General features: G+C 33.9%; 2 protein-coding genes across 5 annotated transcripts; one reads left to right on the top strand and one right to left on the bottom strand.

Moving 5' to 3' along the window:
- Nucleotides 1-57: 57 nt before the first annotated feature.
- Nucleotides 58-3,699, top strand: LOC124217741 (protein LZIC). Of its 3 annotated transcripts, none has more exons than XM_046623751.2 (4): nucleotides 58-197; nucleotides 721-850; nucleotides 993-1,128; nucleotides 1,221-3,699. In XM_046623751.2, exons 2-4 carry the CDS (start codon nucleotides 750-752, stop codon nucleotides 1,581-1,583), a joined length of 600 nt encoding a protein of 199 aa, XP_046479707.1. In that variant the 5' UTR covers nucleotides 58-197; nucleotides 721-749; the 3' UTR covers nucleotides 1,584-3,699. The 3 variants fall into 3 exon arrangements, with proteins under 3 accessions (XP_046479707.1, XP_046479706.1, XP_046479704.1); XM_046623750.2 differs by having other exon boundaries at nucleotides 60-197; nucleotides 679-850; XM_046623748.2 differs by lacking the exon at nucleotides 58-197 and having other exon boundaries at nucleotides 350-850.
- On the bottom strand, nucleotides 1,890-15,778 carry LOC124217731 (zinc finger MYND domain-containing protein 11). Of its 2 annotated transcripts, XM_046623730.2 has the most exons (9): nucleotides 15,584-15,778; nucleotides 11,498-11,908; nucleotides 10,928-11,258; nucleotides 10,468-10,781; nucleotides 10,189-10,218; nucleotides 9,380-9,751; nucleotides 9,129-9,308; nucleotides 5,137-5,319; nucleotides 1,890-5,039 (listed from the first exon to the last, which is right to left on the bottom strand). In XM_046623730.2, the coding sequence occupies exons 2-9, from the start codon at nucleotides 11,891-11,893 to the stop codon at nucleotides 4,917-4,919; spliced, it is 1,929 nt and encodes a 642-aa protein (XP_046479686.1). In that variant the 5' UTR covers nucleotides 11,894-11,908; nucleotides 15,584-15,778; the 3' UTR covers nucleotides 1,890-4,916. The 2 variants fall into 2 exon arrangements, with proteins under 2 accessions (XP_046479686.1, XP_046479687.1); XM_046623731.2 differs by lacking the exon at nucleotides 10,189-10,218 and having other exon boundaries at nucleotides 15,584-15,777.
- Between the last annotated feature and the right edge of the window lie 47 nt (nucleotides 15,779-15,825).

Below are 15,825 nucleotides of genomic sequence, written 5' to 3' on the forward strand. Positions count from 1 at the left end.
GTCAAGGCGATGGGATGGGTAGCTCCCTCCCTCCAATAGTATATGCTCTCTAGACTGTACTACACACACATCACTAATCAGTGAACTTGTGCCATAGAGGTTCAACTATGCGTTCATTGGCTCGCGGCACTGAACTCGGAAATGCACTTACTTTCTGCGGAAATAGAGAAACGGCGAAAAATGACGCTTCAGAAATTGTAAGCCTTACGTTGAGTCGAGATAATTATCCTTTCCCACTTCGAGAATTTTAACGTCTTGCGTATGTATATGTATATTGAAAAAAATCGTCACTTAACTGATAAGAATAATATAAAAGTACAAAAATTAATTACGCACCTTGCGTACACATCCAATCTCGACAAGAATAATATTTTTATGACCAACTGCATCGCACTTGTGTAAAACAATAACAAACGAGTTACATATACATACCTATACGTATATGCCCCGTTCCTCTGTAAGGCAAGATGATTGGTTGGATCTAACGGCACGCGTAAACGATTCACTTTGTCGAGTATCGGTATAGATTTGTGCCAATTAAGTTAACGCGTAAAATACGCAGTCTACGTCGTTGAAAACCAGAGCTTACAGTCAACGTATTCTAGAACGAACAATTGCATACTCAAAACGAACCGAGAATCTCCGATAATCGTGTTTTTGTAACATAACCTCTTTTAGCAAGTTGTAATGCGCCGCAACGCATTTTGAAATCGTCCCAAGTTTCAGCCAAAATCCACAAAGGCCATACTATGACGTCCCACGGTAAAGCAGAGACTGAAAGATTGCGAAAAAACCTCGAGGAACAGTTGGATAGACTTGTGCAACAGTTAGAAGATTTGGAAGAGTGCCGGTAAATATTTGTGTCAGGTGACGGTTATTGTTTTGCTAACAAAAAATTTCCATTGAGCCAGCATGTTGATTACAGCTTTATTGCTTTGTGAAAAAAAATTATTCCGCCCAGTTTTCTACATGATTATTACTCTCACTTATAGGAGCGAGTTGGACGAAGCAGACTACAATGAAACTAAAGCTGAAACAATGGATCAGCTCAAAGATTTTAACGAAAGTCTACAACGAATGATATCTGGAGATATGACGCTTGTAAATGATCTGGGAGCGATGCAGTTGGTAATCAAGTTTTACCTTTCACACGTCTTGTAATAAATATGACTGTCCAAAGAAATAACTCGCTTAGTATAAAATACAACGTTTAATTGTAGGCAACCCAAGCTGCGATCAGCGCAGCCTTTCAAACCCCTGCGGTTATCAGAATGTTTGGTAAACGCGAACCGGCACAGTTGAGAGAACGTTTGTACCAAGTTGAACGTGACGCTAAGCTTGGAAAGCTAAGCAAAGAAGCAAGCGATAGACAGCGCGGGGAAATACTTAGCGCCTTGAAACAGTTGGGGGAAAAACTGAATCAATCCGAATTACAGCTGGTCGAAAAATTATCCCCAGAATCAGCAGCGCATTATAATTTTGTTCAAATAGATGAGAAAAGTCCCAAAGGAAAGATTGCTGTCGCGCTTGCTGGAGAAGAAGTCAGAGCTAATGAAAGTACTTGGAAACATGCCGTCGATTGAAACTGACGCTTAGCTAACATCGGTTGTGATTTTGGAAATTTCGAATCTTATAAGAATACTATGAGATTATTACAACCCAGTTTCACTTTTATTGTCAAATTATTCAAAAATCTACATATTATATATATGCTTATACTATTTGACTACATTTGCATATTATTTTTATGCAGATTGAACCAGTTCATGACTACATCGTTATAACTATTCCATGGAATATCATGTTTTATAATTCATACGTTTTTCTATTATATTAGGTTTGGTGAGGCTGCATGTAATAATGCCATAGAGGCGGTTTTTTCTATACAAGAAAAGTCAAAACATATACCGTGATGTAAAGGGTACATTAAAAAAAGGTTTAAATGCCATTTCCAGTCCTTGGAATTCGTATAAATAATAGATAGATTTTGAGTTGATTTACTCAATATCTTGCTGAAGTTGAGTCGAAGCCAAAACTCCAACTTTTCCTTTTTTTCTCAGCTGCCATGCTTTTTTTTCTCCAGGTTTTAGAATTTACTTCATAGTTTATATAGTTTATAACTTGGACATACAACACATATTAACAGTAAGTGAGGTTTTGAATCACTTTGCAATATATACTTGGAAGTACCATTATATGTATAGGTATGCAAAAACACACTTCAATATAATATCTATATCGGATAATCAAACCATAGTTATGTAAAATGTAAATAAATATTAATATATTCTACATATTATTAAAATTTTTTTACCCAGCAGCTTTATTAACTTTATAAAGAATACACATGTCCAACAAGTGTGATGAAAGTGTAACTGTATAACATTATAATTAAGTTATTTAACTGGCAATCAAACGAATACTAACGGAATCCCCAATGATGGATGGAAATAAATACTTTCTACTTTGCCAAATATTCAAAATGCGTGTTCAATTTGTTTAGAACTGATTGCAAATTCAACGCTTTATGTATTCTCTTTCATGCCAACTTTTTAAAGTGTATACAGATTTGATTCTATAATAACGTGTAAGAAATTTCCCATGCCAAATTACCAAAATTCCGATATTGATTATTTTTCATTTGGTTAATTCTTTTTCTCATACCGGAATACCCATCAAAAACCATTCGTGTATAAATTGAGAAAAAAAAACCTGTCATGTCAAATACTTCAAATTTCTTCTACTCTCTATACGGTTCATCTTGACAGGTTTCTGGAAATTCATGAGCTAATAAGAGATTTGTATGAATTTGAATGAAAGTTTGTATGAATAGTATTTCAGATAGGCACTGTCGTGTGACTTTGGAAATTTTTTTTTGTATCAGCACCAATTATGCAGAGTAAGAATCTTCAGCACTCTGAACTACACACAGAAGACTTGCTGAACCAAGTTTAAGTATATGAAAAAAATCAGCCAAATCAAAAACTGTCAAGGTCGGCGACTCAGTGACTTGGCAGGGCATGACCATAAGTGATCAGGATTTAAATTACGCAGGGTCATCCTGATCACTTACAATGAGTTATAAATTTGTTGTGAGTACTATAAGAACCATTTGACTTTTGAATAAATTTTTATTCCTCTTTCCTACCTTTTTTTTTGTGACCTAATAATATTTATAAAAGATATTTAATATTAACATAATGATTAATTATATCATTTTCACCTTAAATAATATCGATTAGATTAAAGATTAAGAAATAACGGTATGTTGTATAATCAAGAACAGGTTTAAACTGAAATTCGCGGATAGTTTTTGATCAACACAAACCGTTTCTACCGGCAATGAGCAAACTAAAGTGAAGGCGATTTTGGGCTCCCATTATAGTGCGATTAGGGTGCATTATTGTAACAACAGATTCCAAGTTCCCGGAAAATTAGAACGTTTCACTAGTAAGATGACTTGTTCTTAGATTGAAATCTAGTTATCACTCATTGTGAAACATGAATAATCTTACTCTCAAAAATACCTACAGAATAGGTAAAGATTTAATCCACAGGTTTGCTGTAGTAGATCAAGTTTTTAATATACGCTCGTTCAAATGAAATCTGAGCAAGTACTGATCATATGTAACAAATGAAACAACAAACTTTTATTAAAGTTCAAAAATAGGTGTGAAAAATATTCGCCAGACTCAACGTCTGCCATTTGCAAAAACGTATATGTTGATTGGGTTCATGTTTTTGACTTCATAGATGCTACTGTCTTGTGACAAACCCTTTATTGGAGTGGTTTTAAATTATATGATTGCTTACGTATTGTTTCATAATAATTTTTATAATGAACGAAGATATGTGTATAATTATTCCCATAGACAAGAGTAGTATATTATAGTAGTAAAAATACTGACGAGGCCACAAAAGATTTTTGTGAATTTTTATAACTACAAACCGGTTTCGATTCTTTTAAAATATATGTGGGTATAGAATAGAATTTCTCTCTTTGTTAATCAAGAAAGATCATGCTTGTAACGCTGATAATAGTGAAAGAACAACAACAGTTAATTAAAAGTAATTCAAGCTGCAAAAAGCATCTGCCTAGGATTTGTATGACTGACGAATGAATAAGGTATTTGAACTTCAGCTATATCACCTTCCGATATACACTACTCAAATATTCGTATAAAAATAACGAATGTAAATTCTGTTCTTTTATGATATTCCGGGGAATACGTGGGCTATTTATAACTGATCTTCGACTCATTCAAACATTCACATATTGCTCGTTGTTTACAAAGACCTAAGACAATTACTCCCTTGCTTTGAAACAGTTTCAAAGCAAGTGTAATTTCGGTAATATGAGGAACTTTTACACTATATGAAATCAGTATGTCAAGATGAAATGAAAAGCTTCAAGAACAGAGAGTTTTTCTTCATGCGAGGTCGCATGTACCTAGGAAAAACAGCTTATTAATAATTCAGAAATTTAGTCCACAAAAGTGTCCCTCAAAAGTCTGTTTCTCATAGGATAATGATTTCATATTTTATTAATTAATATAGTGTTGAAAAAACATAATGCTGATGCGTTTAGATTTTTTGGTAGATCAATTCAATCCGAATATAATATAATAATTATTGATTTTTTAGGACGTATTGTAGTCGTCTACTAGATAGAGTAAGACGTCTAATAGATTTCTATAGGTATTGCACATAAAGAATAATTCGAACATGGAATAAATTTACAAGCTGTTACTGTATCAATGCATAAATTAGCTACTTTATAGAATTCGGTGCGTATTTTACCTTTTAAGGGAACAGGAGCCCAAATAATAAAAAGGGCAATTGTCAACCAAAGTCATTTTAACCAGCTTTTTAAAGCCTTAAACATTTTTTGTACTTGCTTAAAATAGCTGAAAAGTTTAGCGTTTGCGTCTGCAAACTCTTTTATGTTCACGCTGCCAATGGAATTGTTGACATTCGATACTGCAGTAAGCCGTATTCCAGCAACAATGATATATTGCTTCTGCTTCACAGTTGTAGCACTGAAAGAATTTTGAGTCATTGCTTGCACTTGTGAACTTGAAAAAATGCTAAAAATAATTAGTATTAAAGTGGTATTCTTTAAATCTGAATAATTACCCATTGCTTCTTTTTTATCTCTGATACGACTTGCTGATGTTTATCAGTCAATTGACGTATTTCTTTAGCATGCTCTGCTTGAAGTTTTTCCAATTCTTTGCATTTGTCCAACTCCAATTCTCGTCGTAACTTTTCTAATGCCGTCGTCATTGGCTGATCAGAGGTCCTGCGACCTCTTTTTACCTTGAAGAATTTTCATTGTTTCAACAGATTTTATATCGTATTTATGATTCTGATCATACTGACGTGGTTTGTAAAATCTAGTGCAAAAACTGTGAGAAATGTTACGTGGGCCAATCCTCTCAACATTTAAAAAAACGCATAGTGAATCATAAATACGATATAAAATCTGTTGACCCTGATAAATCTGCTCTAGCTCATCACACCTTAACAAAAGGACATGTTTTTAATTTCGACAGTGTAAACATAGTTGATGAAGAGAAACATTGGCATAAGAGACTAATTAAGGAAATGATACACATTTCTAAGAACAACACTGTAAACAGAAGAACTGACATTCAAAATCTTAGTCATTTATACTCGAATGTGATTTAAAAAAATCGAAAAAACTTTGTTTAGCCAATTTCAATCAGTCACCTCCATAATACTTAATCTCGAAGGTGACACCATATTGTTTACTTAACAGTCAAGTTCAAAATGAATATTAGCCATGCACATTTAGGAACGCCACTATAAGTAAGTCAAAACATCTTTCCACCTGTAGATACACTCTGTTTTTCCTTGGTTTTTCGACTTATTATGTTATAATTTTAATAAGTAGCTAAATTTGTAGACAACATAATTTACACTATATATATTGTACATTTTCAAATTCTACCTCCAAAATAGCATGCGGTAAAACTGCCTTAATCCAATTGTGACCTCACGTCAATTTTCTTCATTATTATATTTAGTTTTGTTTGTTTTTTCTTACTTTATTTAGCATTAAAAAATTTCTTTTTCTTTTTTTTGTTTTTACCTTAATGTATTAAAAATATTTTTTTTTTTTTTTACTTTTTGTTTTGTAATAAAGATAACAGTCAATGATGACAAGATGCAATTCATGGGATGTTGCTTTTATTTACGACGTTTCGGCAGGACCTCGCCTGCCATCATCAGGTTTTTTAAAAAAATATTATACAGAGAATTACAAACATAAGCCAATTTGAATTTAACATATTTTACAATTTGAACTTTCGATTAAAAATTTTTAATACATAAATGCCATTATTTGCTATAGTAGTTATGTTGTCATAAATTAATAAAATATTATACACTCACATTTTCAGACATTCCTTAGCTTAACAGTTGCTTCTTACATGGAGTTATAGAAGGAGGTGAACTATCCGTCTGTCAAATTGACTTGCTTAATGTTAGTTATCATAACAATGATATAATGTCATATATTTATCTGTGTGATTGTTATTATACTGGACACTTTGTTTACATGACCTTTTACAACGTATGTTTTTTGCGATATTATAAAATGTCTACGTGAAGGTGACTTAGATTTTCGAAGTTTGTTCTTTTGTTTACAGTATCATTTGTTGATATGTGTATCATTTCTTTTATAATTCTTTTGGGCCAGTTTTTCTCTTTATCTAATATTATTACATTTTCAAAGTTGAACTTATGTCCTTCAACTAATGCGTGATACGCTAATGCCGATTTTTCTGGATCATGTGTTTTGATGTCATATTTGTGATTTGCGATCCTTTTTTTTAAATGTTGTCAAGATTGGCCTATGTAATATTTTTGGCAATCTGTGCAATTAATCTTATAGATGATATTAGTTTGTTCGAGCTTTGGTGTTTTAGATTTTAAACATGTGAATAAATTATTTAAAGAGTTGGTGATTTTATACGACACATTAATGTTTTCTTTTCGCATAGTAGGTTTTATGTTCTACGATAGATCTTCAATGTATGGAATTGAACCTACACATTTATCTTTGTTGTTTTCACAATAACCAACGTTAAAACTGTTGTAATCTTTATCAATTCTTGCTTTCTGTAAGTGTCTAATCAGTTTGTTAGGATAGCCATTTTTCTTTAATGTTTCGCGTACTAGTTTTAGATTTTTTTCCTAAACTGTCCATTTGAAAGTGCAATGCTTCGATCTGGTAAACCTATCGTGACACTTTTTTTGGATTGTAGTGGATGGTGTGAGTGGAAATTTATGTATCTAGCTGACCAGGTTTTTTTGTGATACCAATCCGTTTGTATTGTTCCCTCATGATTAATTATTAACATGTCTAGGAAGCTAATTCTGTTACTATCTTCTAACTCGTGTGTGAAATTGATGCGTGGATGATATGAATTAAATGCATCGACTAGTTTTTGAATATTATCATATATTGTGTACGCATGTAATGATATCATCAACGTATCTCTTATAAGATGTTAATTTGAAGGGTAAGTAGTTTATGACTGACTGTTCTAGAGTTTCCATGACCAGATTAGCTGCAACAGGGCTGATGGGTGACCCCATGGCAACACCATAGATTTGTCTATAAAAACTGTTCTCATGTGTAAAATATGTGAAGTTTAAGCATATATCCACAGCTTGGATGAATTCTGTTTTTGGAAAGGCAGTGTGTTTTGATATGAGCGCCCAGTTTTTTCTAATAATGGCTATCACTAAATTGGTTGGAATATTTGTATACAGGGATGATACATCTAGCGATAAAAGAGAGAGATCATTAGAGATGTTAAGTCCTCTTATTTCTTTAGCGAAGGACCAAGAATCTTTAACATGGTATTCAGTGTTGCCTATGATGTTAGATGAGATTCCTGCACATACTTTTGATATCTTATATGTGGGTGAGTTAATGTTTGAGACAACCGGTCTAAGTGGATAATGTTTTTTATGTATCTTAGGTAGAAAATATATTTTTGGTGGTAATGCGTTATGTGTTTTAAGCATTCTACATGTCGGGTCACAAATTCCTCCCGTTTTCGCTATGTTATTGATTATATCGTCAGTTTGTTTTTCTATTATATTGGTCAGGTCCTTACATTTTTTATACGTATTGGTATCATTGAGTATTTCATTAGTTTTTTGGTTATACTCTTCTCTGTCCATAATGACAGTGATGTTACCTTTATCTGCCTTTGTGATAATAATGTCTTGACGAGTTCAACTTTGAAAATGTAATAATATTAGATAAAGAGCAAAACTGACACAAAAGAATTTTAAAAGAAATGATGCACATATCAACAAATGATACTGTAAACAAAAGAACAGACATCGAAAATCTAAGTCACATTTACGTAGACATTTTATAATATCGCAAAAAACATACGTTGTAAAAGGTCATGTAAACAAAGTGTCCAGTATAATAACAATCACACAGATAAATATATGACATTATATCATTGTTATGATAACTAACATTAAGCAGGTCAATTTGACAGACGGATAGTTCACCTCCTTCTATAACTCCATGTAAGAAACAACTGTTAAGCTAAGGAATGTCTAAAAATGCGAGTGTATAATATTTTATTAATTTATGACAACATAACAACTATAGCAAATAATGGCATTTATGTATAAAAAATTTTTAATCGAAAGTTCAAATTGTAAAATATGTTAAATTCAAATTAGCTAATTTTTGTAATTCTCTGTATAATATTTTTTTAAGAAACCTGATGATGGCAGGCGGGGTCCTGCCGAAACGTCGTAAATAAAAGCATCATTCCATGAATTGCATCTTGTCATCATTGACTGTTAATACCAACGAAAATTTAATCATACAAGAAACACAGTCACAAAATTCAAACCTCATCAATACAGATAACCTGATGACGGCTGGCTGGGCCTGCCGGAACGTCGCTAAATAAAAATATAAACATGCAACCACGCATGGTCAAATTCTCTGACCCTCTCAGACGAATCCTTCCACATATTTAAGAAAATTCAAGGGTCACGAAATCTTCACATTAATTGATAATGAGGTAAATCGATTATTTAAAAATCAAAAGTACTCTTACCTTAGCTGGAAGAACTTCTGATTGTATTTGTTCAGTTTGAACAAGTACACATTTGGATCTTGGCTCTTGAGAACTTGATGTAACCATATCTTCTTGTGATCCTTCCTTTTTCAAGCCTTGCGGACAAGTGCTGCATATTTCTCTGGCTGGTTCATCTTCAGCAACAGCCAAGAACGGCACCTGTAGAAGAAATTGGTATTTCATCGAGCCAAAAGTACAAGTCAGAAAAAATAGACAAAGTTTGATCGTACTTGTCTTTCTTCACTCGTTTTCCTGCTTCCAGGTGTAGCTTTTCGCTCCTCACTGGCCGTTCTACTCGTTGATTTCTTCAATTTTTCTTCAAGTTCTCCGGAAGTAGATTGCATGTCCGAACGACCCTCAGTACTCAAACGTTCTACCTTTACTCTTAAGTCTTTGAAAATGGTCATCGACTTGCTCGAAGTGGAGTTTTTCGAGCTATTCAGTCCTGGTGATTCTATGTGACGAATTTTTGCTGGTTTGACACCATTTTCATCATCCGAAAGTTCAGCATCTTTTGTTTCTGATTTTGCTAGCTGAGCAAGTAAAGTTTTGTGGCGTTTCAATTCCTCGAATGCCCGGTTCCAGGCTGCCGATCTTTTGATCTACAGAAAAAAAAAACATGTATTAATTTCAGATAAGCAAACACCCGCTTCTTCAACTTCACCTTTTTTTGTATTGATATGAGTAATATCGAAGGAAGTCTATCGTCAAAAAAATCATAAGTTATTAAATCTATTTAATAACGCACAAATTCTTGCATGCCTAAAACCTGGATGATCTAATAAAATAGAGCTAGTCATGCTTTAAATAACAAATTACGATAATAAATTGAACTTGAATACGATTTCGAAATGTTTTATTCAAATTTGGTACCACCAACGTGTTTTAAAATAAAATATCGAACAGACCAGGAGGAAAGTATGATTATTTAATATGTGTCAATGCTGTTTGTAGAATGTTGAAAATTTATAAAAACAAAGAGGTGTGTCAGCTATTTAATAGATAACACAATCATTGTGATTGAATTTTGATGTCGTACCTTAATTTCCTTCCATTTTCCTTTCTCTGACTGCGACGTGAAAAGTAATTGAAAATCAAATATGGTACTAGTCATTGCGTTTTAACTATGATACAATTCATACTATTTCATAATTATGATAATTCATATCAGAGAATATAGTCAGTAGGCGTGTTACGCTGGGAATCAGTGATTCTGCTCAGCATCGCGATTAAAACTCTGAATTTTTAAATTTAAATATATCACAGAAAGGAGACGAATAATTTTGAGTGCTAATCTATAATAATGTGTTAGTATCACCTGCAGTGTGTTTAAATTGACCGTTATCGGGCGTATGAAAATCTTCTCAATGTTTGCCCTCATATGATGGCCGCCAAAAAATCGCACATCATATACGTCGTTGTTTATTTGCATTACTTTGGCTGGCCAGTACGGATATCCCTTCTGTTTTGCATAAACAAGTTGATGCGGTGGGTTGCAAGGTGTACAAAACCATAATTTCTCAGATTTTTCATTAGATATTCGATAGCAATCGGCACAGCGACGAATCTCTTGTAGATCGTAGCAGCAATCCTGGTACATTGTAATGCCCATTTCGCCTATCGCACTACTTTCTGAAGCAAAAAAATTAATGCTTTTAACGCTAAAGTTATTTTGGAATACTTATGGAAGTTAAAGTTTGCACGACATCCAAGTCTGCTTCTTAAGGTGAAAAGTTTTCAAAGAGAAAATCTTCAGATTGAAGCCAATTTTTGCTTACCTCCATGATACACGATTATATTATGCATTATATTATGCGCGTCTGTCTCAAATTCCGCAAGGTTGTTATATTCTTTACGTTTTGTTTTTTTATCCATGATAGCCAAGTCCATGTGATTCTTGATCAATATTCCTGGACGCCAAGAATCCTCTCCCTCACTAACCCAAGTTGGCCCTGAGAAGCCACCTGATGGTGTGACAACCGGCGTATTATCAAAAACAATCGTTCGATTTGTAATCTCTGGTGGTAACTTTGCTTTTAAGTGACCACACGTAAAGTTAAGTATATGATTCAAGTCGGATTTGTCACCGAATACGTCATTGTTTATTTTCTGTAATGAAACAAACTTTTAAAACTCCTTTGCACTTTAAAATTTTTTAAATATATTTAGAACTGTGGTACGTTACATTTAATCGTCATTTTAGAGTTCACATGTACAAAAAATTTACAAAATAGTCAAGAGCTATTTTTTGTTAGAATCAGATCTAACTTAATGATACTGAGATATATTTGTAACCAATGAACATATGAAATGTGTGCGATGTACAAAATATAATAAGGCAAACATACTTCACAAAAATTACAGTATTTTAATTCGAGATTTTCTGGGACGTGGCATTCCTTGTGGAATACTCTGTGGCATTTTTGGCAACATTCGACCACTCCTGCTCTTTGGCATTTATAACAGTACCAGTCGTGTCCATCAGTCTCAACCAATTCAACAGGAATCCTATAGCTCTCTTGTTCGACACCATTTTTATTAGCGACTTTTTTCAGCTGAACGAGCCCGTCTTTGACTGCATTGTTTAAATCCTCTTGTACAGTTTGCTCGGACTTTCCATACATCCGAGCTATGTGACGCCTGACTCGTTCCTCGTTTGGCAAAGTTCTTTGATGTACAATGAACTTTATGCTATCCCAAATACGCTGGGTAACCACTGGATCTGTCCGACGGCGTTCAGCCATGCTGACGATTTTTCACTGTTGAAACATAGGCCGATTAAAACGTCAGTTCAAACATATAGACGGAAGTTTCTCATTTTCAAAAATCAACAGCCCAGACTCAACGAATGTAGAAAATGGACATTTCTATTCCTCCCATAGTTCGTCCGTATAGATTGGGCGGTGAGCAAGCCCCTATATTTTACACAGTACAGTTACGATTGAGCCTAGATTTGTTTTGATAATAAACTGACCCTCATATTCCTGCATTTGGTAATCTCATACCCTCATGCTTTACTCGTCAAGACTCAGTCTGTTACAGAAAGGCTTTGAAATTATTACTGTTGAACCAGTGAACAAAGAGGGAATTCAGTTTTTCTATGAAAAGGGCCTAATTTTCTGTCTAAAAAGTTATTTCGACAACAAAAATGTGAGCAATAATTCATAGTTAAATAACTATATAAGTAATCAATTGTCAACATGCACACAATGGTATTGGGTTTTGCGGGCTACAGTCTGTTGCTATCAGGCTGCATAGCGTTGATTTTTTTGCTTAAAATCGGCTGTTTCAAAGACATTCTCAAGACCCCGTTACACATTCTCTCCACATCGGACACGTTAATTTCTGTAGTAACATCGATAATATTACTCCTAAATCAGTCAATACCGTTGAATAATTTTGAACAAGATCCAACAATGAGTGTTGAGGAAGAAATATCTGATCGTCAACTATTTTCACATCAAGAACAAAAGGAACTACGTCAGAACGAAACGTGCATGAGATTTTCTTACAAGTACGACGACTCTTGGCTTGCTAGTCAAGATATAAATGGAACCGCACCAAAGTGCGTGTTTCAACACGTTTTAATGCATTATGCAATGTTTCTAGTGCCATTTGCAAACGCATTTATTTCGCTTCTAATCTATTCAATGCAATGCAGCAGTGGAATATCTTGCATTAACAAAAGATGCTCAAGTTTAATAAGAATGTCACAAAATTCCAGCAACGATAACGGTCATGAACCAGCTAATCTTGGCTTGCGAAAAAAAAATCTCCATGTGCAAGAGGATTCGAATGCTATCTCTAAAGCTCCAGAGGTGGATAACGAAGCACAAGAAACTGTTATCAATATTGCAGACATGGAAAATATTACTAAGAACACTAATAACAAGTCCAAATTCACCGGATTTGGATTAACTGTACAGTGGCTCATTCCAGCATTGGTAACAGCTATATTGTATTTTTCTCGAGGTCAAGATATGGATAAAGTGCGTGAATTAAGTGAGATGGAATGTGTTTTCAAAGTAAATTTTCCGCTAGAATCATGTTATGAAACTAACTCAGGTAACGTTGAGTCAGTGATATACCACGAAGAGAACTACAGTGAATCAAGTGGATATTTTGAAGTCGATGACCCTGACACAGTTATGAGTTCTTATCCACATTCTGAAAAGATTGACGAGGTCGTACTCAGAGTCCGCAATGTACTTGAATCGGTGTTGAAGAAAACTTGCAATAAGACAAGTGAAATGAAGTACTCTGAGAATTTCAAACCGTGGAATATCACGAAATATGTAGCAGTAACAAATTTGACACAGGGAATAAAAAGCAATGAGAATGAAATACTCGAAAAACTGGCTAATATACAGGAGACATTGGATAGTAAATATCCTGAAATTTATAAAAACTACGAATGCGAGTCTAATAATAACAGCGACTTGATCACAACATTTCCGGAAGTACTTGGAGCTATAGATTCGAAAGTTTTCGATGAAGTGCTCGTAAACAAAAACAGGGTAACTTCAAAATTAATACCCCTGATCACAAAAATGAAACCAGAAGATTTAATTTATCGGGAAATAATTGCTGCAGACACATTAACAAGGAATAAAGATATACAATCATCCATTAACACTTCGACAAACGAAGATCAAGATAAAAATGAGAACCAAACAGCTGGATACAAAGCGGCTACATACGGAAATAAAACTACAACACATGAAATTGATAAAAATATAGAGAGAAAGTTGAACGGCCAAATCTACCCAGATATTATCAAACGGATTCGTGACACCGTTAAACAAGTTGAAGTGAAAGCACAAACAGGAAACTCGCATGATAATTATGAGGTAAATCGCGTGAAATTCGATACTGGCTTGTTTCATAAACAATTCAGCGACAATGAGGTGGAAATTTCTGCACTGAACCCAAACGCAAGGAGTATCAATGAAGATAAAAAGACTGTGGAAAATTTTTACGCAAAGAACGAGGGCAAACAGATGTTGCAAGTACCGGTGTACATGGATGAGCGCTGTTTGTTGTCTATGAAATTTCTCAAAGTACACCTGTTGATTCTTCTATTTTTAATTTATTTCACACCACTGTTCATTTCCGTTACTTTGCAGACTCGTGCTATGTATGCGTGCAATAATATCTTGGACAAAATTGATAGAACTGACAAGAAAAATTCGAAGGTTTCTCCGGTCACCAAACGAACATTGGTTTCAGATCAAACTTTAGTTAACAAAGATCCACTGAAACCTGGGTGGTTTGGAGATGAATCTGGTACAATGAATAACGATTTAGGGGAGAGTTCAAGTGGCTTAGAGAATCTTAAAGTTATTCAGCAGTCAAATATTATTCAATCTGATCGCAGTGCAGCTATACAAAGTGTCCAACAACTAGGCTTCGATTCAGAAATGCAAAAAAATGAGGAAACTGGTTATAAAAATGTTATGCACGAGATAAAAAGCGTGCAGATGCTGTTTGGTATTTTGAAAAAAACTTTGATCTTGAGTATATTGATGTGGACGCCTGCCTTTATAGAGATACTTAGTAAGGTATTTTTATGCAGTTCAACGCCTGGGTGGCTAGTCGATATTTTGTATTTACTAGGCGTGTCTTTTGGTATTGTTAAGAATTATCTGAACGTCAGTATAGCAAAAATTAATAAAAATTCAGGTGATCAAATGTTTGTGAAGGAGAACAGCATCCTTCCTAGCACCTATAACTAGTCGTAATGTATTTTACCCAAGCAACGTAAGTTGTGTTAGTAATTTGTATAAACTAACATAAAATAATAATAACAGTATTAATATTTTATACTTAATTTACTACTAATTTGTCTATATACCTAGTGGAATATCTTGGCTTTCTAGCATCATTAAAAGAAATTTGATATTTAAATTAATAAAATAAGTGTATCTCAGCTTCGTGTAGCGTGATATTCGCGATTCGCGATATTACGATTATATTGAAAAAATTGTACAGATGTACTGTAATTATATTAAATACGATGAAATTTAATGTATATACTTCAACAGCGAAGATCTTAAACACATTACGTAAGCAAAATTTCATTGTTACCTTTCAGTCTGATCGTAAAGATGTAAAATATGTGAGTAGTTACATCTGAATAATTATTTGAACAGCTATAAGATGTGAGAAATAAATGTATATTCAGATAAATAAAGAAATTCATGAAAAATTTTCATCGCGAATTTAGATTTCAATGCCATGCATGATTATTTGCGAAAATTCGCTACGCGAGTTTATAATGATAAGCGTCCGTCTATGCGAAATAATATAAAAAATTGATTGATCGAAATTTGTTATCAAAGCTTGCAAATATCGACGACAGTAAGTAAAAGGCAAGTAGGTGAACTAAATAAAAAGATAAAAAAATTACACTACATAAATGAAAATTTACTTACCACAACTCCTGCGTCGAACGATCAAACGATTTTTAGAGGTCGATTAATCATTTATTTTAAGGTCAGGTTGAGTTCTGCGAAAATTTTTGCAACTCCTGTTTCATATTAATATTTTCAGGAGGGTAAAGTTATCCGTGAAACCGTAAATAAACTCACGTTCGACAGAACACGAACAAACTAATGGAGACGTAGACGTCACGGCTAACCTAAAAGTTGCGCGCGCAACCGCGCGAAAATATTCA

The sequence above is a fragment of the Neodiprion pinetum genome, chromosome 4 (genome assembly GCF_021155775.2).
Source record: "Neodiprion pinetum isolate iyNeoPine1 chromosome 4, iyNeoPine1.2, whole genome shotgun sequence".
NCBI classification, from domain to species: Eukaryota; Metazoa; Arthropoda; class Insecta; order Hymenoptera; family Diprionidae; genus Neodiprion; species Neodiprion pinetum.